We start from the raw sequence: 20902 nt of genomic DNA on the forward strand, positions 1-20902 counted from the left end.
CACAAACCCCACAACCTCCCCCACACACCCCACAACCTCCCCCACACACCCCACAACCTCCCCTGCACACCCCACCCCTCCCCTGCACACCCCACAACCTCCGTACACCCCACAACCTTCTCTGCACACCCCCACCCCCACCCCTGCACACCCCACCACTCCCCCGCACACTCCACAACCTCCCTGCACACCCCCACCCCCTCCCCTGCACACCCCACCTCTCCCCTGCACACCCCCACAGCCTCCCCCTGCACTGTCCCCCTCCCACCCTGTCACAGTTTTGTTTGGTCACTTGATCCACAAGAAGCCAGTCTCCATATTCATGTTGGCGCTCACGTTCTGGAGACCAGAAGTCCAACATCAAGCTGTGGGCAGAGTGCCCGAGGTTCAGGGGCACCCATCCTGCCTCTTCCAGCTTCCGGGACTCCAGGTGTCCTGGGCTGTTGCTGCAGCACTCTGACCGTCCTCCCCTTTGCCTCTGACTCGAATCTCCCTCTCCTTGCTCTCGGGCATCCATCGCTGGATTCGGGGCCCCTGTAAACCCAGGACGACCTCACATCTAGATCCTCAGACTCAGTTTCCACACAGTTTCCAAGGGTTAGGAGAGAAAATGGGATGATTTAAAGACTGTTTGCAGGGCATAAAGTAAGAAAAGAATGACAACATATTTCTTAAATCAAATATTTCAAATATTATCTTTTTTTTGTTTGTTTGTTTTTTGAGTAAAGAAATAGCCTGTGAGTAACACAACCGGTGATGTTGGAAAGAAAGAAAACATGTGAACATACTGATGTGGGCTCCAGCGAGCGGGGCTACTCAACCTCCGAAAATGAACAGGCTGAGCCCTCCTCTCCGTGGGCCGCCCACTGCGGTGCCTGGAGACAGCCGCCTGGCTGCCCACCCTCCTACCCGCCTGGCCTAACCAGGGGCTCGGAGGCACCATGGCCCTTGGAGACAGAAGTGTAGCCCAGCCCGTTCCAGCCACCTCACGAGGGCCTTTCACCTTTGAAGTTAGGCTGCTGTGCCTGGAGCTTCTGACGGTTCCCAGAGTGCCGCACACACGGGACCTACTGCAGAAAAAGCTTTGTAACAGAAGTACTCACTTGGGGCAACACTTCCTGAAAGTGTTCTGTCACCTCACTGCAGTTCAGCTAAAGTGAAAAGTCCTAGCCCCTCCCCATGGTTTCCAGCCCCTCACCTTTCCTTTATATTGATTTTCTTCCATTTGTACTGGGCAGAGAAGACACACAATCGTGCAGCACCCCTCGCAGTCACACACACACCATAACCACACACAGTCACGTGCCTCACACGATCACACGCTCGAGTTCCACATGCACACGGAATCACACACCACACACGGTCACATGCCTCACATGATACACGCACACACTGTCACACCACAGTCACATGCCTCATGATACATGCACACACAATCATACACACCACACACAGTCACATGCCTCACACAATACACGCACACACAGTCACACCACAGTCACATGCCTTGCATGATCACACTCTCCAGATTGACAGTCACACACCAGAGTTCCACATACCACACACAAACAGTAACACACCACACAGTCACATGCCTCACACAATCACACGTGCCAGAGTTACACATACCATGCACGCACACGCAATCACACATCACATGCAGTCACATGCCTCACACAATACATGCACACATGGTCACATGCCTCGCATGATCACACTCTCCAGATTGACACAATCACACACCCGAGTTCCACATGCCACACAAACACACCAGTCACATGCCTCACACAATCATACGTGCCAGAGTTACACATACTACGCACGCACACGCAATCACACACTGCATGCAGTCACACACACTGCACTTTGAGCAGATGAGTAGGGATGAGATGACCCGTTCTTCCTGGGGGGTCTGCAGGTAGGCAGCGTGTCTGTGAGCTGGAGAATCCGTCTCCATGATGTCGCCGCGTGTCTGTGATGACGCCGCGTGCCCTGTGCAGTGGAACACGCTTTCACTTCCCACGTGAACTGGGACAAGTTTTCATGGAACCACCTATTTTCATGCATGTTTCTGTCCCGTGGTGCGTAGCAAGCTGAGCAGAGCAGCTGCTTTCAACACGCAGGAAAACCTTCATCTTTGACACGGTCTCTTTCCTTTGTCCAGACGTTCTTGCGTCCTCAGCCTGTGTCAGCACAGACGGCGGCAGCCTCCATTGCCACAATCCCAGCGGGCTTTCCGATGCGCCTGCTCAGCAGCCACGCCCTGAGCGAGAAGGGTGGCTGCCGGGCACAGGGGACTTCCCCAGCCAGGTGCCCAAGCGGGTGCTGGACGTCAACCAGGAGCTGCTGCAGTCCGGGGTCATCACCCTCCCAGGTGAGCATGGGCTGCCGCTTGCCCAGGTGAGTGCACAGCAGGCTCTTCTGTCAGGGCAGATCTCATATCTAAGCCAACGGCACAGACCCAGCTCACCACCTCGTAGGAGTGAAACCCTTGGCAGCTGCCCTGTCTCTGTCTCCACAGGGACCCGAGACCGTCAGGGCAGAGCAGTGGTGCAGGTCCGCACCAGGAGCCCGCTCTGGACCAGGGAACACTCATCCTGCGCCAAGCTGACCCAACTGCTGCTGTACTTCCATAGCATCCCCAGGTGGGACGGGGGGCCAGGCCCCACCCTGCAGACCCGTGGGACCCCAGCTGCATGTGTGTGGCAAAGTGGGGGGCACGGGGAGATGCCAGCTTCCAGCTTCCATGACCAGACTCTACCTCTCCTAACGTCATCTTCAAAACAGACAGCACCCACGTGCTTCCAGCCTTGATTTCTGCACACCATTTCTTGTCTTCTGTACACATCCTTCCCAGTGACACCCAAAATTAAACACACCTGGCTACGGGGTGGGCGGGGCACACTCACTTTTTTGACCAGGACTCAGCCATCCATGTGATGTGCAGCTTCTGCCGGCTTTGAGTCAGGGTTCTCTTCTGTCCTTGGCTACATGAGTGCTGTAAGATCAGTGTCCAGACACACAGCTTGATTAGAATGGGAGTTAATCCTGGAATTAGAGCTGAAGAAGTTTCTCAGAGAACACACACACACACAACTTTTTTTTTTTTTTTGAGACAGGGTCTTGCTGTCGCCCAGGCTAGAGCACAGTGGTGCAATCAATCTCACTGTAGCCTCAACCTCCTGGGCTAAAGCGATCCTCCTCCCGCCTCAGCCTCCCAGGTAGCCACAGCGCCAGGCTATATGTATAGTTCTTTTGTTTTTGTTTTTGTTTTGAGATGGAGTCTTGCTCTGTCGCCCAGGCTGGGGTGCAGTGGCGCAGTCTCGGCTCACCGCAAGCTCCACCTCCTGGGTTCACGCCATTCTTCTGCCTCACCCTCCCGAGTAGCTGGGACTACAGGCGCCCCTCACCACGTCCGGCTAATTTTTTGTATTTTTAGTAGATGGGGGTTTTACCATGTTAGCCAGGATGGTCTCGATCTCCTGACCTGGTGATCCACCTGCCTTGGCCTCCCAAAGTGCTGGGATTACAGGCGTGAGTCACTGCGCCCGGCCCAGGCTATGTATTTTTTAAGACTAGTCAAGTGTAGTAGTGAGAAGGGGGGAAGAGTAAAACAAGGTGTTTGATCTGTAACTGTGCATGAGCAATCAAATGAGATAACTCACTACCTTCAGACCAGCCGAACCCTAAAATTTTGTAAAATGAATATATCAACTCACCCAACCTACTATTTTCTCCTATTAAAATTTTGAACTGAAGTTTCCAATCACAATCACAGAGACAAAACTTTTAAATTGGAGTTTTCAAAACCACGTGATGGTATTTTTAGTTTTAAAAGATGTTCTAACAGTCTTAGCTTGGCTCTGGATAGTAAAGACCTTCATGACTGATCTCAAGCTTCCGTCTTGGAAACAGGCCATCCACATCCCATCAGAATCATCAGAATCACCTTCTGTGCTTATGTTAAAGCCCAAACAAATACAAGAGGGCAAGAGGGCCCTGAAGTCCTTGCCCCCTTGATGGAGCAGGGCTCATTTCATCCATCCAGGAGCATGGGTGGGTGTTTAGGGGAAAGTAGCCCCAGCCCCACGTGCCGAGACACTGCCTGACGTCACTAGCGGGTTAGCAAGAGGAACAACAGTGGTGCCTCCAGCCAATGGGCCTGCACCTTCAGGAAGTGGAAGGCTGATGTGTATAGAGAACCCCTAACTTCTAGAGCTGAAAGGAAACCAGTAATAACTAGTCTCAGAGGTGGAGAAACTTGTTTTTGTAAGAGATTTCACCTTCGGTGGTTAAGATCAGCTGTCTTTCCCTCCCCAGGAAGGAGGTCCGGGACCTGGGACTGGTCGTCCTGGTGGACGCACGCAGGAGTCCAGCCGCCCCTGCCGTCTCCCAGGCCCTCGCGGGATTGCAGGTACGGCAGGGTTGTCACGTCCCTTGGGTGTGCAGAGCATCTCAGGGCCGTGTGCCGCTGGGGCCGCCCACATCGTGGTTCTGGAGTAGCCAGTCCACAGGCTTAGTGTGAAGATTCGAGATTGGGGGCCCCTGTGCAGAGCCCCCTCCTTCTTGGGGTCTTCCCGATGAGTCCAGCTCTTGCTCTCTGGGGCCAGACACAGACAACACTGGGGAACGTGGGCTTGGCCCATCCACTGGGGACTTGGGGAAGCTCCATGCTGGGGGCAACTGCAAACCCAAAAAGCAAAGCCAGCCAGGCCCAGGTGGTGGGCTTCTGTCCCAGGAGGACAGCACAGCCCCATCCCTGCCCAGTACGGCTGACCCTGCTATGCTCCTCCATCAGGATGCAGGGCACAGCATTGCCCTTCAGACAAAGGACAGAGGAGGCAGGGGCAGCCATGGCTCACTGCAAGGACGAACCAGGGTGGGGACGAACCTGGCAGCCCCAGACAGGGTCAGTGCCATTGCTACAGGACCCTATAGCCTCAAACTCCCAGGCTCAAGCCATGCTTCTGCCTCAGCCTCCAGGGTAGCTAGGACCACAGGCGTGTGCCACCATGCCCAGCTAATTTTTTATATGTTTACTAGAGATGGGGTTTTGCCACATTGCCCAGGCTGGTCTTGAATTCCTGGACTCAAGTGATCCACCCACCTCAACCTCCCAGAGTGCTGGGATTGCAGGCATGAGCCACTGTGCATGGCCTAGGAGCCCTGCATTGAACCATAAGCAACATCCAGAAGAGATGGGAAGCACTGCGGATGGGAAGATGCCACGGCCTGAGCAGGGGCAGATGGGAACCCAGAGACGGGGAGAGACCAGGGATGGGGGGTCCAGGGACAGGGACAGGGAGGGGCTATGGGGACAGAGCCCGGGGTGCCCTCTCCCATGCCCCACCTGCACTCCACGAAGCTAAACCCATTACGCCCTTGCTGTCCCTGCTGAAGATGGAGGCAGCAGCTCCTGTATTCACTGAGGAAACTCAAGTTTAGGGACACCAGGTGGCAGGTTGTGCCAGGAAAGACATCAGTCAGGGACAGTGCTGGCAGAACTCACCCCACCGTGGAGTCCTCCTTCCTCTCCCCCTCCATAGGCCTCCCTCTTCTCCCCACTGGCAGTCCTCCCTCCTCTCTCCCAACCTGTGGTCCTCCCTCCTTTCCCTCATTCTGCAGCCCTCCCTCATCTTCCTTCCCATGGTACTCCTTTCTTCCCCCCTCCACAGTCCTCCCTCCTCTCCCCCCCCCCAGTCCTCCCTCCTCTTCTCCCACCCTGCAGCCCTCCCTCCTCTCCCACACCCTGTGACCCTTCGTCCTCCCCCCGTGGTCCTCCATCCTCTCCCCCTCCATGGTCCTCCCTCCTCTCTACCGCCATGGTGGTTCCTCCTCTCTCACACACGGTAGCCCTCCCTCCTTTCCCCACCATGGTCCTCTCTCCTCTTCCCTAACCCTGCAGCCCTCCCTTCTATTCACCCCTGTGATCCTCTCTCCTCCCCCCCACACAGTCCTCCCTCCCGTTCCCACTGTGGACCTCCTTCCTCTTCCCTAACCTAAAGTCCTCCCTCCTCTTTCCCCTGCAGTCCTCCCTCCTCTCCTTCCCCAGTCCTCCCTCCTCTTCCCCCACCCTGCGGTCCTCCTTCCTCTTCCCTAACTCTTGAGTCCTCCCTCATCTCCTCCCTCCTCTCCTCCCCCACAGTCCTCCCTTCTCTCCCCTGACCCTGTGGCCCCCCATCCCCTACCCCCACCCTGCGGTCCTTCCTCCTCTTCTCTAACCCTGCAGTCCTCCTTCCTACCCTCCGCCACAGTCTTCCCTCTTCTCTCTCCACCCTGCTGCCACCACTTCTCTCCCCTACACTTCCCCTCTTGCATGGAGCCTGCCTCCCCTCACCTTAGAGTGAACCTGCCTCTTGTCTCCCTCTTTACTGTCAGTCCTGCCTATGGTTTCTTCTTACTTTCACAGTACGTGGCTCTTCTTGGAAAATCTCAGTGTCCTACCTGAGACTTGGAGGAGACAGCCTCAGTCATGACCCTCTTTACAGAGTGGGATCCACTCAGGTTGGGCCCTGCAGTGGCATCCTCCAGAACTGCCTGGCAGTGTGGCTGGGCCAGCAGAAATTGGCTGGCCTGGGAGCAAGTGACAGGGACCTTGGGCTGGGCAAGGGGCTGAGGTGACTCCCCAAGGTCAGGAAGGGGTCACTGGGAGGAGAGAGCACAGGCCGAGGTCCAGACAGGAAGTGCCACAAGTTGGGTTGCACCAGCTAGGCTAGACAGGAGTCCACAGTGCACAAATACTGTCAGGAAAGCCTCAGGGAGGCCCAGGGCCAGGGGAGGCATTGATCAGAGAGGTTCTGAGAATTCTCGAGGCCTCCAAGAAAGGAATATGAGGCCCTCCTGCACCACAGCATGAGCATGAGCTGTCCCTGGTTGGGCACCTGGGCAGTAGTCTTTGCTTCACCTAGACAAAGAAATGGCAGTCAAGGAACAGATTCTAGGGGAGGAAACAAAGCTGACCCAGAGGTTACCTGGGCACGAGAGGAATCTGGAAGAACCCGTACCTGCTGAGCAAACCTAAGGTAGTGACATCAGGGTGGAAAAAAGAATATATATATGCTTATTATTAGTGTTCACCAAAAAAGGTTCACAGTGCATTGCTCTAAAGCTCAGTTAGCTTCTCTAACACAACGTAGACACAGTGTGAAGTGCCAAAACTCAGTTTCCATAAAATATTTTACAAGCACGTAAGTTCCTTATTGACTTTTTCAAAAGAAATTCACGTAGGAAATACGTCCTAACTAATTCTATGATGCCAGCATAACCCTGATACTAAAGCCAACCAAAGACACTAAAAGTAAAGAAAACTGCAGAGCAATATCCCTTATGAAGGTTGATGCAAAAATCATCAGCAAAATGATAGCAAATCAAATTCAGTAGCAGGTTGAAAGGATTATACACCCTGACCAAGTACAATTTGTTCCTGGAATGCAAGGATGGTTCAACACATGAAAACTGATCAGTGTAATATACCACACAAACAGAATGAAGGGGGAAAAACACATGATCATCTCAACTGATGCCAGAAAAAAGTATTTGACAAAATTCAACATCTTTCATGATGAAAGCACTCAATAAACTAGAAATAGGAGGAAATTACCTCAGCATAATAAAGGTCATATGAAAAATCTACAGGAAATATACTCAATGGCAAAAAACTGAAATCTTCTCATCTAAAATCAGGAACAAGGCAATAATGCCCACTTCTTTTCAACATGTTGCTGGAAGTTCTAGCTAGAGCAATTGGACAAGAAAAAGGGGTAGGGGGGAAGAGGCATTCAAACTGGAAAGGAAGAAGTAAAATTATATCTATTCCCAGATGATGTGATCTTGTATGCAGAAAATCCTAACAGTTCCACACACACACACACAAATAAGTTAATTCAGCAAAGTAGCAGGATACAAGGTCAACACACAAAAATCAGTCACACTTCTATACACTTAACAGTGAGCAATCTGGAAAGGAAATTAAGAAAACAGTTCATTTACAATAGCATCAAAAAGAATAAAGTAATCGAAAAGAATTAACCAAAGAAGTGAAAGACTTTTTCACTGAAAACTATAAGACAGCTGAAAGAAATTAAAAAAGATGTAAATAGAAAGATATCTCATGTTCAGAGATTAGAAGACTTAATATTGTATTGAAATATCAATACTACACAAAGTGATGTATAGATTCAGTGCAATCCCTATCAAAATTCCACTGACATTTTTTGCCAAAATAGGAAAACCTATCCTGAAATTCATAGGGAATCTCAAAAGACTCCAACTAGCCAAAACAATTATAAAAAATAAAAACAAAGCTGGAGGACTCACAGTTCCTGATTTCAAAACTTACTACAAAGCAACAGTAATCAAAAAAGTATGGCACTGGCATAAAAACAGACATATAGAACAATCAAATAGAATAGAAAGCCATGAAACTAACAATCATATACATAAATGATTTTTGAAAAGGGTACCAAGACCATTCAGTGGAGAAAAGACCATCTTTTTTAACAAATGTTGCTTAAAAACTAGATATCCACATGCAAGAGAATTGGCCGGGTGCAGTGGCTCAAGCCTATAATCCGAGCACTTTGGGAGGCCGAGACAGGCGGATCACGAGGTCAGGAGATCGAGACTACCCTGGCTAACATGGTGAAACCCCGTCTCTACTAAAAAATACAAAAAAAAAAAACTAGCCGGGCAAGGTGGTGGGCGCCTGTAGTCCCAGCTACTCGGGAGGCTGAGGCAGGAGAATGGCGTGAACCCAGGAGGCGGAGCTTGCAGTGAGCTGAGATCCAGCCACTGCGCCCCAGCCTTGGTGACAGAGCAAGACTCCGTCTCAAAAAATATATATATATATAGAGAGAGAGAACTCCTAAAATTCAACAACGACAAAAACCAAACTGCCCAATTCAAAAATGAACAAAAGACTTGGATAGACATTTCTCCAAAGAAGATATATACATGGCTAATGAGCACATCAAAAGATGCTCAATGTCATTAAAGATTAGAGAAATTCAAATCAAAACCTCAATTAAATACCACTTCCCCATGCGTTAGGGTGGCTATTGTAAAAAAACAACAAGTGTTGGCAAAGATACGGAGAAATTGGAATGCTTGCACACTGTTGGTAGGAACAGTAAATAGTGACTCATTGTAGAAAACAATTTGGCAATTCCTCAAAAAGGTAAACATAGGATTACCATATGATCCAGCAATACTGTGTCTGGGTATATACCCAAGAAATTGAAAGCAGAGTTTCAAAGAGGTATTTATACAGCTATGTTCATAGCAGCATTATTCATAACAGCTAAAACACAGAAGCAACCTTAGTACCCATAAACAGATGAATAGATAAGCAAAATGTGGCCTATCCTTACAATGGAATATTATCCAGCCTTAAAAAGGAAGGAAATTCTGACATATGCCACAGCATGTATGAATCTTGAGGACATGTTGAGTGAAAATAAGCCAATCACAGAAAGACAAACATTCCACTTCTAAGAGTACTCAGAGTAGCCCAGATCCCAGAGACAGAAAGTAAAATGGTGGTTGCCTGGTGCCAGGGGCAGGGGATAATGAACAGTTTTTCTTTAACGGGTGCAGGGTTTTGGTTTTACAAGATGAAAAGAGTTATGGAGACAAATGGAGGTGGTGGTTGCACGACATTATGAATGTATCTAAGACTACTGAACTGTACACTGAAAAATGATGATAATAATGTTTCACCACAATGAAACAATTGAAAATATACACACATCTGATAAAGGACTTGTATATAGAATATATACAGTCTCAAAACTCAGTAATAAGAAAAAAAAACCCAATAAAATATGGGAAAGGATTTGAGTACTCTTCACTGAAGGTGATACACAGATGGCAAATAAGCACATGAAAATATGCCCAACATCATTAATCACTGGAGAAATGCAACTGAAAACCAAAATGAAACACACAAAAACAGCAACAAAGCTTGACAATAACAAATGCTTGGTACTGCTGATGGAAATGCAAAATGGTACAGCCACTCTGGAAAACACGTACTTATCACATGAGCCAGAAATCCCACTCCTAGGTATTTATCAAAGATAAATGAAAACTTGTGTTCACACAATATTTATAGTGACTTTATGCGTGATTGCCAAAAACTGGAAACAACCCAGTTATCCTTCAGCTGGTGAATGGATGAACAAATTGTGGTGAGGCATACCGTGGAATACTGCTTGGCAAAACAGAGGAACAAACCCTTAGTCTCCACACAGGGACGAGTTCCTAATGCACAGCGCTAAGTGAGAGAGGCCACTCCTGCCTTAGTCTGTTTATGTCTAGAAAAGGCAAGTCAGTGGAGTCGAAAGCAGATCAGTGGTTGCCAGGGGCTGGGCATAGGGGAGGGCTTGACTACAAAGAGGCACAAGAGAATTTTGGGGTTGCTTAACAGTTCTTTGTCTTGATGGTGGTGATGATTACATGACTATGCTTTCGTCAAAACTTACAGAACTATTCACTGAAAAGGGTGAATTTTATTGTATGTAAATTATACCTCGATAAACCTGATTACATTAAAATTCATAAGGACAAATAATTTACAATTCAGGGCAAAGTCCACTATGTTTTATGCACTGTAGATACTCTGGGAAACTATGACAGAAGTAGTACCAATCAAAATTGGGCAATTCTGTTAATGAAGTTAAAAATTAGAAAGCTAATCAGTAATATTTATTTCTTATTTATTTCAGAACAACACATCTCCTATAATTCATAGTATCTTGCTGTTGATAGATAAAGAATCTGCATTTAGGCCTGACAAGGATGCAATAATTCAGGTAATGGTTTAGACTATGGGATCCGGAGTGACAGATAAAATTAATCATTAAGGCACCTAGATGAAATTAAACACATGAAAGAATTTAGATAAGTTCTAATTGCATCCATGTGGGAGCCTGAAAACCTGCTTCCTACCCGGTAAGTTCTCGCAGGAGCCCTGCAGAGTATGCCATGGGAAACTTAAAAATGTGACCTTTCTTCTCCACCTCATATGTTTTCTTTCCTTCTCTTTCTTTGTATCATTCTCTTTTATCTGAAAACATCTTCATTTGGCCTCATTCTGAAAGGATATTTTTGTTACATCTAGAATTCTGGTTTGAGAGGGGTTTTGCTTTTCCCCTCAGCACTTTAAAGATCCTGCTCTGTTGCCTTCTGACCTCCATAATTTTAGAAGAAAAGTTCGTCATAACTCAGATCACTGTTCATCTCTATGAAGTGTGTTAATTTTCCTTTGGCTGTTTCTGAGGTACCTCCTTTCTTTTCAGCAAATTGACTGCGATGCGAGTGGGCTTGGTTTTCTTCATTATCCTGTTTCGGCTTGAACTCTTAAATTTGTGAATTCATGTCTATCACCACATTTAAGACCTTTTTAGCCATTCTTTCTTTTTTTTTTTTTTCTTCCCTTCCTGAGACAGCATCTAGCTCTGTCACCCAGGCTGGAGTATGGTTGTGCAATCAGAGCTTACTGTAATCTCCAACTCCTGGGCTCAAGTGATTCTCCCACCTCAGCCTCCTGAGTAACTGGGACTGAAGGTGTGCACCCTCACACCAAACTACTGTTTTTTTTAAGAGACAGGGTCTTGCTATGTTGCCCAAGCTGGTCTCTAAGTCCTGGCCTTAAGCAGTCCTCCCACCTTGGCCTCCCAAAGCTCTGGGATTGTAGGCATGAGCCACAGTACCTGGCCTAGTTCTTAAAAATTTTTTTCCTGCTTTATTCTCTCTCTTCTCTCTTTCCAGTACTTCAACTGCATATACTAATATTGTCCCACAGATCTCTAAGAATCTGTCTTTTTTAACGTTTTTCCTCTCAAGTCTTCAGATCAGGTTGTTCTATTGATCCTGTCCTTAGGGTCACTGGTTCCTTACTCTGTCATCTCTTCAGCTGTTAAACTCACTAATGTGGCTTGGCTCTGTGTCCTCACCCAAACCTCCTGTCAAATTTTAATACCCACGTGTGGAGGGAGGACTTGCTGGGAAGTGACTGGATCATGGAGGCAGATGCTGTTCTGATAGTGAGGATTTCTCATGAGAGCTGATGGTTTTAAAGTGTGGCCCTTCCTTACTCTGTCTCTGTCACCTGTGCCATGGAAGACGTGTCTTGCTTCTCCTTTGCCTTCTGCTGTGATTGTAAGTTTCCTAAGGCCTCCCCAGCCACGCAGAATTGTGAGTCAATTAAACCTCTTTCCTTTATAAATTACCCAGTCTCAGATAGTATCTTTATAGCAGTGTGAAAACAGACTAATACATTCACCCAGTGAATGTTTTAGTTCAAATATTGTGTTTTTCAGCTGTAAGATTTCCAGTGGATTTTAAAATATATTTTCTACATCTTTCCTGAGTTTTCCTCTCCTTTCATAAATTGCAGGCATTTTTCCTTTACCTCATTGAGCACGGTTTTAATGGCTGCTTTGAAATCCTTGTCTAATAATTCCAGCCTCTGTGTCATCTCTGCGTTGGCCTCTGCTGATTGTCTTTCCCTGGAGAATAGATCCTATGTTTCTGATTCTTGATGTGTCACATAATTCCGGACATTGTAAATATTCTGTTGGGGAGACTGGGTTCTGTAATAGACTCACAGTGTTATTCTGGTGTGCACGTAGCGTGGTTAGACTCAAACCAGAAGCTCTGTGTCACCCACAGTGGGTTCAGTTTAATTCTCTGAGTCCTCCCCATGCATGCACAGTTCAGGGTCGGCCAGAGACTTGGGCAGAGTTTACACACACACCACGGGGCCTCTTCCACAGCTGCCCCCTTCTGGGAATCTACTTTCACTCTCCAGTGGTGTGGCCACTCCATCCTCTGTTTCTTCTTTCTTCAGGCCAGAAAGATGCCCATTTGCTTATTGTTTTCATATTTTATTTATGTTTTTAAATAAAATCGAGCTCCATTGCTGAGACTGAATTGCAGTGGTATGATCACGGCTGCTTGCAGCCTTGACCTCCCCAGGCTTAGGTGATCCTTGCACCTCAGCCTCCTGAGTAGCTGGGTCTACAGGTATGCGCTAGCACGCTCTGCTAATTTTTGTAGTTTGTTTTGTAGAGATGGGAATTTTGTCCTATTGCACAGGCCGGTCTTGAACTCTTGGACTCAAGTGATCCGCCTGTCTTGGCCTCCCAAAGTGCTGGGATCACAGGTGTGAGCCTCCACACCGGCCAGATGCCCCTCTCTTTTCCTTTTTTTTTTTTTTTTTTTTTTTGCGACAGAGTCTTGTTCTGTGTTGCCAGGCTGGAGTGCAGTGGCATGATCTTGGCTCACCGCAACCTCCACCTCCTGGGTTCAAGCGATTCTCCTGCCTCAGCCTCCCGAGTAGCTGGGACCACAGGTGCACGCCACCATGCCCAGCTAATTTTTGCATTTTTAGTAGAGATGGGGTTTCACCATGTTGGCCAGGATATTCCCAATCTCCTGACCTTGTTATCCACCCGCCTCAGCCCCCCAAAGTGCTGGGATTACAGGCGTGAGCCACCGTGCCCAGCCCCTTTCCTTTCCTTTCTTTTTCTTTTTCTTTTTTTTTTTTTTTTTTGTTTTACAAAGCCACCTGCTGTCAAAAGGATGCCTGTTTTCTGTTGGAGCTCAGCCGCTCCCTGCTGGCAGCCGCCCTGAGGACGGAGCACAGCAGGAACTCGCCCCTGCTGGCCCCACATGGAAGCGTTAGGTGCCCCCACAATAAGCCTGACTTGTCTCGGCTGCTGGGGCTTTCAGGAAACTCTCCTTATATTTTGTCCAGAGTTTGTGGGTTTTATCTGAGAAGGGCCACCTCTGCCACACCAGGAGAACAGACTTGACTCATTCTTTCCCTTTTCCTTCCTCTTCTTTCTCCGCCCCCCTTTTTTTTTGTTTGTTTGTTTTTGTTTTTCTTCACCAGGGCCTTTCCTTTATTTCTCTTTGCTTCCTGCTTTCCCGTCTTCTCACTTTCATTACTGCACCCAGACAGGGGCTGTTATCAGTGCCTCCAGCAAAGCAGGGGCGATGCTCCCTGAGCCAGCCTCTCCGTCCTCCGAACCCAGGAATGAGCCATTTACAGGGTTTTCCCCCAAGAGATGCATCTGGAGCCATGACCAACAAGTGCCTCTTCTTGGCAGTGTGAGGTCGTGAGCTCCCTGAAGGCCCTGCACAAATTTGTCGACAGCTGCCAGCTGACCACAGACCTCGACGGCTCCTTTCCCTACAGCCATGGTGACTGGATCTGCTTCCGTCAGGTGGGTTCAGCCCCAGCTGCTGCACATGTCACAGTGTCTGGGGACTTTCTCTCATGTGGATGTTTTTACTCAAGTTTGAAAAGACATCACCATCCCTGATCTCATGCTTATTACAGTCACCATTCAGGTCTTGGTGTCTCCACAACCACGCCGTGGTGCATCTGGGATGCCAAGCCTGGGTGGGAAGGGCACTGCTGCCCCAGAAGTGTCTGTAGATCTCAGGGACCTTCACCCATGGAAGCTTTCCAACCCGAGATCGGTTTAAATGCAGGAACTGGAACTCACAGCTGCTTACTTAGCATCTAACAGACCGTGTCCTGATAATCTCCTCCCTTTCAACTCACAACAGAGGCTGGAACACTTCACTGGAAACTGCGAAGAAGCCATCATTTTCCTACAGAATTCATTCTGCTCCCTGAACACCCACAGAACCCCAGGTACAGCCCAGGTAAGTCCTCACACTGGCAGGTAAGTTCATTTCATGTGACAGGTAGGTGGGGGCATAAAGGTTTAGCCAAACATGAAAATAAATATTTGGTTCACCGTCATCTGTAGCAGAGATTTTCAAATCCTTTTTCATTATCCTGTTTAGGCTTGAACTCTTAAATTCCCTCTCAATTCACAAAAGGCCATTTCCTCCCCTTTGTCACCAAAAACGTTCCACCGTACCCAGAAGGAAAACTGTGTCACTGCACTTGACGATGTGCAGCGGCGTGAGCGGCAGTGGCTGCCAGGAATGAGTCACTCCAACAAGACAGAGGCAGGCTGACCACAGGGCGCTTGACAGCCCAGCTGCCAGGCCAAGGGGCCCTGAGTCTGTGGGTGAGGCCTGCATGTCTGTCCTCCAACAAGACACAGAGGCAGACTGACCACAGGGCTCTTGACAGCCCAGCTGCTAGGCCAAGGGGCCCTGGGTCTGTGGGTGAGGTCTGCATGTCTCTCCCTGGTTTAAATGGCAGGTTCACCTCCTACAGTTGAGCTTTGAGCCCCTTCTTCTCCCTCCCAGGGGTCTTACCATGGGGCCCACCCTCCCTGGGACAGTCTGGACCATCAGCTTCAGGAGTGGGCACGGTCATGCCACCAGGCCTGCAGCTTGATTTACGGAAACAGGAACATGGGTCACACTCCACATTCCTGCCGCTGTTGCACTTGGGAAGACCTGCCCCTTGGAGGAGGGCGTTAAAGGCGTATTCCTCCCCACCCCATGCAGGAAGTTGCCGAGTTAATTGACCAGCACGAGACAATGATGAAGCTTGTCCTGGAAAACCCACTGCTCGTGTCCCTCAGGCTGGAGGGGGGCACCGTCCTGGCACGGCTGAGGAGAGAAGAACTCAGCACAGAAGATGGCCGGTGAGCACTCACAGGGGCCACGCTGGGCCCTGGCCCATCAAGGGGGCTGCTCAGGGGATTTTGCAGCCAGGAGGCGTGGCGCTCTGCTCCCAGGAGAGCCCTCTCTGTGCTGGGTCCAGACCTTCGTTCTGACAGCCACGCTTTGCCTGGGTCCGAGCTTTTCCACATTTACAGGCTCCAAAGATCAAGGAGCCGGCTTCTGGGCACGCTCGGTGGGAGGTGGCCAGAGTGCGCCAGAATCAGCTCATTCTTGACCCGTGCTGCCTGGGGAGCTGTGCCCATCCCCAGCAGTCCTCGTGTATCTCAGCTGCACACAGCCAGTCCAGCCTAGGCTGCCCAGCATGGGTCCCCTCCAGGCGCCTGCATCCCAGGCTGGCCAGGATGTTGGCAGAACGCGTGCAGCACGTCTGTGTCCTGCCTGGGCTGTGGGCCTCCTCCTGGGGCTCCCGTTGCCTTCTGGCAGGAGGGAACGGAAGGAGCAGGGTTTTTACGTGGGGTTGTCACCAAGAGCAGATTCCTCCAGGGGCCGCCTGGGAGCCTGAGGACTGCCTTCTCTTCCTCAGGGACACCCTGGAGGCTGCCACCAGCCTGTATGACCGAGTGGATGAGGAGGTGCACAGGCTGGTCCTCGCCTCGAACAATCGTCTCCAGCAGCTGGAGCGCCTCCGGGAGCTGGCATCACTCCAGGACAGGAATGACCAGGTCAGAGCTGCAGGAAGAAGGCGGCCTGGTCAGCATCCCCTCCAGGCCAGGCTGGCCAAGGCGACCCTCTCACCTTCACACTGTGTCTTTAGGGCCTTGACCTGATTTCCATTTGGAATGAAATTATGTCAGGATAGGGCATGCCTTGCTGCTTGTGTAAAAAGAAATAAATTTTATTTTTTACATGAGAGACACTGGATCAGTGGAGAAAAAAATTTGTTTAATCCAGAGGAGGACAAGGAGAAAAATAATTTCACACTGTGGCTTCTGATGCGACCGGTGTGGATCGCTGGGTGTATCATCTTCCGGATGCTTTCTCCATGTGCGTGTGCACACGGTGGCCGAGAAGCCGAGGTGAAACCGGCACAGGTAGAGAGGGTCTGGGCCAAGGCTGAGGACGGCAGCCTGGAAACAACCTCCAGGTGACCTCGGGAAGTGGCTCTGGAGGCCAGGGAGAGGCTCGAGGTTTTAAAGAAAAGAGGACGAATCGGGAGGGGTGACGACAGAAGTGGCTTTTCATGATTCTCTGGGTCACAGAAATGGCATTGGTGGGTTGGCCACGCGCTGCTGGATAACAGGGTGTGAGTTGTGGTGTCCGGTGTGCAGCGTGGCTGGGGTTACTGATGGTCCTTGGTGGACACACTGCGGAATCTGGGGTCCATATAGCAGCGGCTCTGAAACGATTGCTTAGCTCAGGGGGTGCCAGCAAAACGATTGCTTAACTCGGGGGGTGCCAGCAAAATGATTGCTTAACTCGGGGGGTGCCTGCAAAATGACTGCTTAGCTCGGGGGCACGGACAGCGGTGCTGCCTCACTCTGGTGCTCCTCTGGGCCTGACAGTTTAAGGGGCGCGCACACAGACGAAACGTTTCTCTGTTTTGTTGCATATAAACTCTTCAAAACTTGCACATTTTTATATAAATCCTTATTATTTTATCAACAACTGTTACTGCAATGAATGTGCGGGTGAAAGCCGGCAGCATGGCGAGGCGTGCAGCGGGGCTAGAGGCAGCCCCAGCCCTCCCGTCTGCTGACAAAGCTCCCTCAGCCTTCAGGTCCACGCGCTCGCCCTCACGGGAGCCTCCACACAAGGACGTGGCAGGGACGTGAGGCGGTGTGCTCGCTCCCGGCCTCCCCACTACTGACCCCGGCTCCCAGGCATTGGCCAGGGGCCCAGCTGGTCCAAGCTCTGGGGTGGGAGCAGGAACCCCACACCAGGCAAGTGGAGTCAGGCAGAGCTGCAGCCACCAGCCAGTCCGGGCTGTCTCTGTGCCCTCTGTCCTGGGGGTCTCCCCCATCTTCCCCTCCTCCCTCTGCCCATCCTGAGGGTCTCCTTCGTCTTCCCCTCCTCATCCTACTCCTTCCTGGGGGGTCTCCCCCATCTCCCTCCCCACTCTTCCCCGTCCTGTGGGGTCTCCTATTTCCTGTACCCACGTCTTCCTCTTTTTTCGTTTACTTTGGTGTTTTATGCAGAATAACTTCCAGGACTTCCCAGAGAACGGGATCTTGGGATGAGCATTTTTGAGGCCATGGTACCTAAAAGTGTCTCTACTCCACCTTCACGGCCAGCAGTCACTTCAGTTTCCCTTCGCCATCTGGAAGGCCCTGTCCCCGAGCTTAGCCTCCATCCCACTCCCAGCCTTGCGCCTGCGCCCTGCTTCTCGCTGGAAGCTGCAGACTTTCCTGTCGTCCTCGGGGCTCTGGAATCTGAGGGTCACCCAGGTGCGCTGAGGGCAGGTGTGCCCTTTGCCTCTGCACTGCGCCCCTCTGTTCTGGGAATTCCATGCCTAAGGGTCTCCCAGGTGTGCTGAGGGCAGGTGTGCCCTTTGCCTCTGCACCACGCCCCTCTGTTCTGGGAATCCTGTGACACGTCCTTCGTCCTTCGTGGCGCTTGCGTTTCCCACAGCTCCACACTTCAATCTGGTCCCGGAGTTTTCTGTCCTGTTGCCTCGGTTTTCTCCACTGCTAGCTGTGTGCTGTCCTTGTCAGGTAGACTTTCTCGGCTTTGCCCTCTAACTCTATTATTGAGTTTTTTGTTTCTGCTCTTGCTTTTTAACTCCATGGGCTTGTTTGTTTTCTGAATGATCCCCTCTCTGTACTAATCATGATGAGTGCACGGTCTGTGGCTTCTGCGGGTGTGTTCTGGCACCAGAGGCTTTCCTGGCCCCCCTGGTTAGGAAGCCTGTGGCCCATGCATCTGTAGCATTTTCTCCCTGGTGATCTGATTCTTTGCCTCTAATCCCAGCCTGAAGGGGGTGCCTGGCCACAGCTCAGTGTTCACCTGCTGCACTGCCTGGATCACCCCAACCAGGGAACAGACCCCAGGCCCTGTGGAGCAGGGCGCCCCGGCTCCTTCCCTCCCACACTCCCTCACGCCGTCCCGTGGAGTCTTGGGACTTCGCCTCTGCTCTCCTCAGGCCCTGCCACTCCCGCCTCCTTCCTGGCCTCCAGGTTTGTGCCCTGGCTGCTCCCTGCCCACTGTGCTGAGGGTTACACACCTTGGAAGATGCTTGCAGGGTTTAGTGGTGTCTCAGGAGGACACATATCTCACTCTGCGGTCTTCACACACAAACTCTACACGTGACCGGATAGGTGGTCAAGCTAGGTATAGGTGCACATCTGTCTACATATTTAACCTAAGAAGTGTGTGCACACTGTGGGAAAATTAGAAACAAATAGATTTTCACACACGGGATGATGCATGTGGCGGCCTCGGCACCCTGTGCATGGGCGTGCGCTGCAAGCTGGGTCCCTGAGCCGTGTTCACACGGATGGTCCTGGGCTCCTCCCTCTCTGCTGTTAGAAGCGTCCCCATGTTGAACATCTCTGTGTCTCTGCTTCCTTCACAGCCCGTGGGTGTTGACTCTGGATACATTCCTAGGCTCGGATGGCTGGGGTCAGGCCATTGGTCTGTGGAGGTTTCCATGCATGGGCCGTGGCACTCCAGCCGCACCTGCCTCCTGCCGGCCGCCCCGCGGGGAAATGGAGCCCCTCAACAGTGTGCCCTCAGATTTTCTATGCTCCAGCTGGACATTCTCTTCACACATTTATTATTTTTATTTCTGTAGTGAATTACTTGTTCATGCTTTAGACAGTTTTTCTAGGGGTGATCATCACTTCTCTCTGTGTTATATGGATCCTTCATGTTCCACTTGTTTTCCTAGTTTTTCATTTGTCCTCTAGCTTTGCTTATCTTTTAAACAACTCTTTCTACTCTAAGGTTATAGAATTATTAGTATATTTCATCATAGAACCTTTACGACTTGAATTTTTGTATTTAAATCTTGAAACCAATGACAGCTGATTTTTCTGCAAGGTTGGAGGCTGGGCTCTGGCTCTGCGCCACCCCCACTCGGCTCTGCCGATGCTGCACCTGCCCCTCACCTGGCAGCTCCAAGGCTCCGCCCATGCTCCTAAGAATCAAGGTGCTGTGATTTTCTTCTTGACTCTGGCTCTGTTTAAAGACAGCGTATGCACTGGTCTGTCTCTTCTCTGCTGCATGTCTGGGGTCATTGGGTACCTTCCTGATGGTTATGGATCCAGCCAGCTGTTCTCTTCTCCACAACAGGCCTCTCATCTCTGGGCATCTGACCCCCAGTCGCCCCTGGTGTTGCTGTTTAATGACAGCATGAAGGGCTTACCTCTGACATTTCCACTGAGTCCAGTGGTAAACGCCTCCAAAATAAGAACCTTGGTCTTGTTACCAGGGTGCGTAGCCACAGGCGCTCTGCCCAGCAGGGCTCAGCCAAGGGCTCCCCCGTCTTTCCCAGGCAGCCTCAAGGGGCCAAGCAGCCACTTGCCTGAAGAATATTTCTAGAATGTGTTTACCATATTAACCAGTTTCAAAGTGGAAAGTCCTGAGTCTATTGTTCAGTGATTTTAATGTCCATTTCCAAACAATGAAAATAGCTTGGAGCTTGAGCCTCAGAGGCCTGTGATCACCTCTCATCAGTCGTGTCCATTCACGGGGGTTACGCAGCCAGGCCGTCAGCCCTGTGCAGCGTGTACTCAGGACAGGACCAAGACGCATCCCTCCCTGGGTCCTGCTAAATCCTAGAGTGTGACTCCTTCATGTGTTTAAGTATAAATGTTCTTCCCCTGTGTAGATCAAATCACAGTTTGGAAAAGAACTAGAGAAATTCCTCGGTCCTTTGGTGCCTGCTCTTGAGAACGGGAGGCAGCGGCAGGCAGCACTGTGGGCCGTCCCAGCCTTGGTGTTGGTGGCTACACGCAGTCCCAGCCCCCACCTGGAGACACGAACGTGGAAGCGCCAGGCTTGTACTGATAATGTGTTCCTTGGGTGCAGCAATCCTGCCAGAAAGGACTGCAGCTGGTGAAGGAGAACCCACATCATACAGAGGAAATGGTCCAGGATTTCAGAAGGGACGTGAGCGCCGTGGTCAGCCAGGCTGAGTACAGGGAGGGAGAGCTGGCCAGGTGGACCCGCCCATCCGAGTTGTGCGAGACGGTAAGAGACCCAGTGGGTGTGCGTCCCAGGGATCCTGGCTCCTTAGGCTGTGGGCATTTACGCCTCCCCACACAAGTTGGAGAGAGTGGGCCAGGCTCTAGGACAGAGGCCGGGCGCCTGCGATGGAGCCCCTGGCCACTGCGTGCACAGC

General features: G+C 50.6%; 1 protein-coding gene across 1 annotated transcript in view; it reads left to right on the forward strand.

Moving 5' to 3' along the window:
• PLEKHG4B (pleckstrin homology and RhoGEF domain containing G4B) overlaps positions 1–20902 on the forward strand; it is an 82963-nt gene that overhangs the window by 45244 nt on the left and 16817 nt on the right. The window contains exons 4-12 of the mRNA XM_031935398.1: positions 2159–2374; positions 2522–2645; positions 4321–4414; positions 10725–10811; positions 14115–14231; positions 14581–14679; positions 15442–15581; positions 16145–16283; positions 20590–20751. Of these exons, the coding sequence (XP_031791258.1) occupies positions 2159–2374; positions 2522–2645; positions 4321–4414; positions 10725–10811; positions 14115–14231; positions 14581–14679; positions 15442–15581; positions 16145–16283; positions 20590–20751 (1178 nt within the window). The remainder of the gene's footprint in view (positions 1–2158; positions 2375–2521; positions 2646–4320; positions 4415–10724; positions 10812–14114; positions 14232–14580; positions 14680–15441; positions 15582–16144; positions 16284–20589; positions 20752–20902) is intronic.

This window comes from Piliocolobus tephrosceles, chromosome 4 (genome assembly GCF_002776525.5).
Source record: "Piliocolobus tephrosceles isolate RC106 chromosome 4, ASM277652v3, whole genome shotgun sequence".
Classification (NCBI taxonomy): domain Eukaryota; kingdom Metazoa; phylum Chordata; class Mammalia; order Primates; family Cercopithecidae; genus Piliocolobus; species Piliocolobus tephrosceles.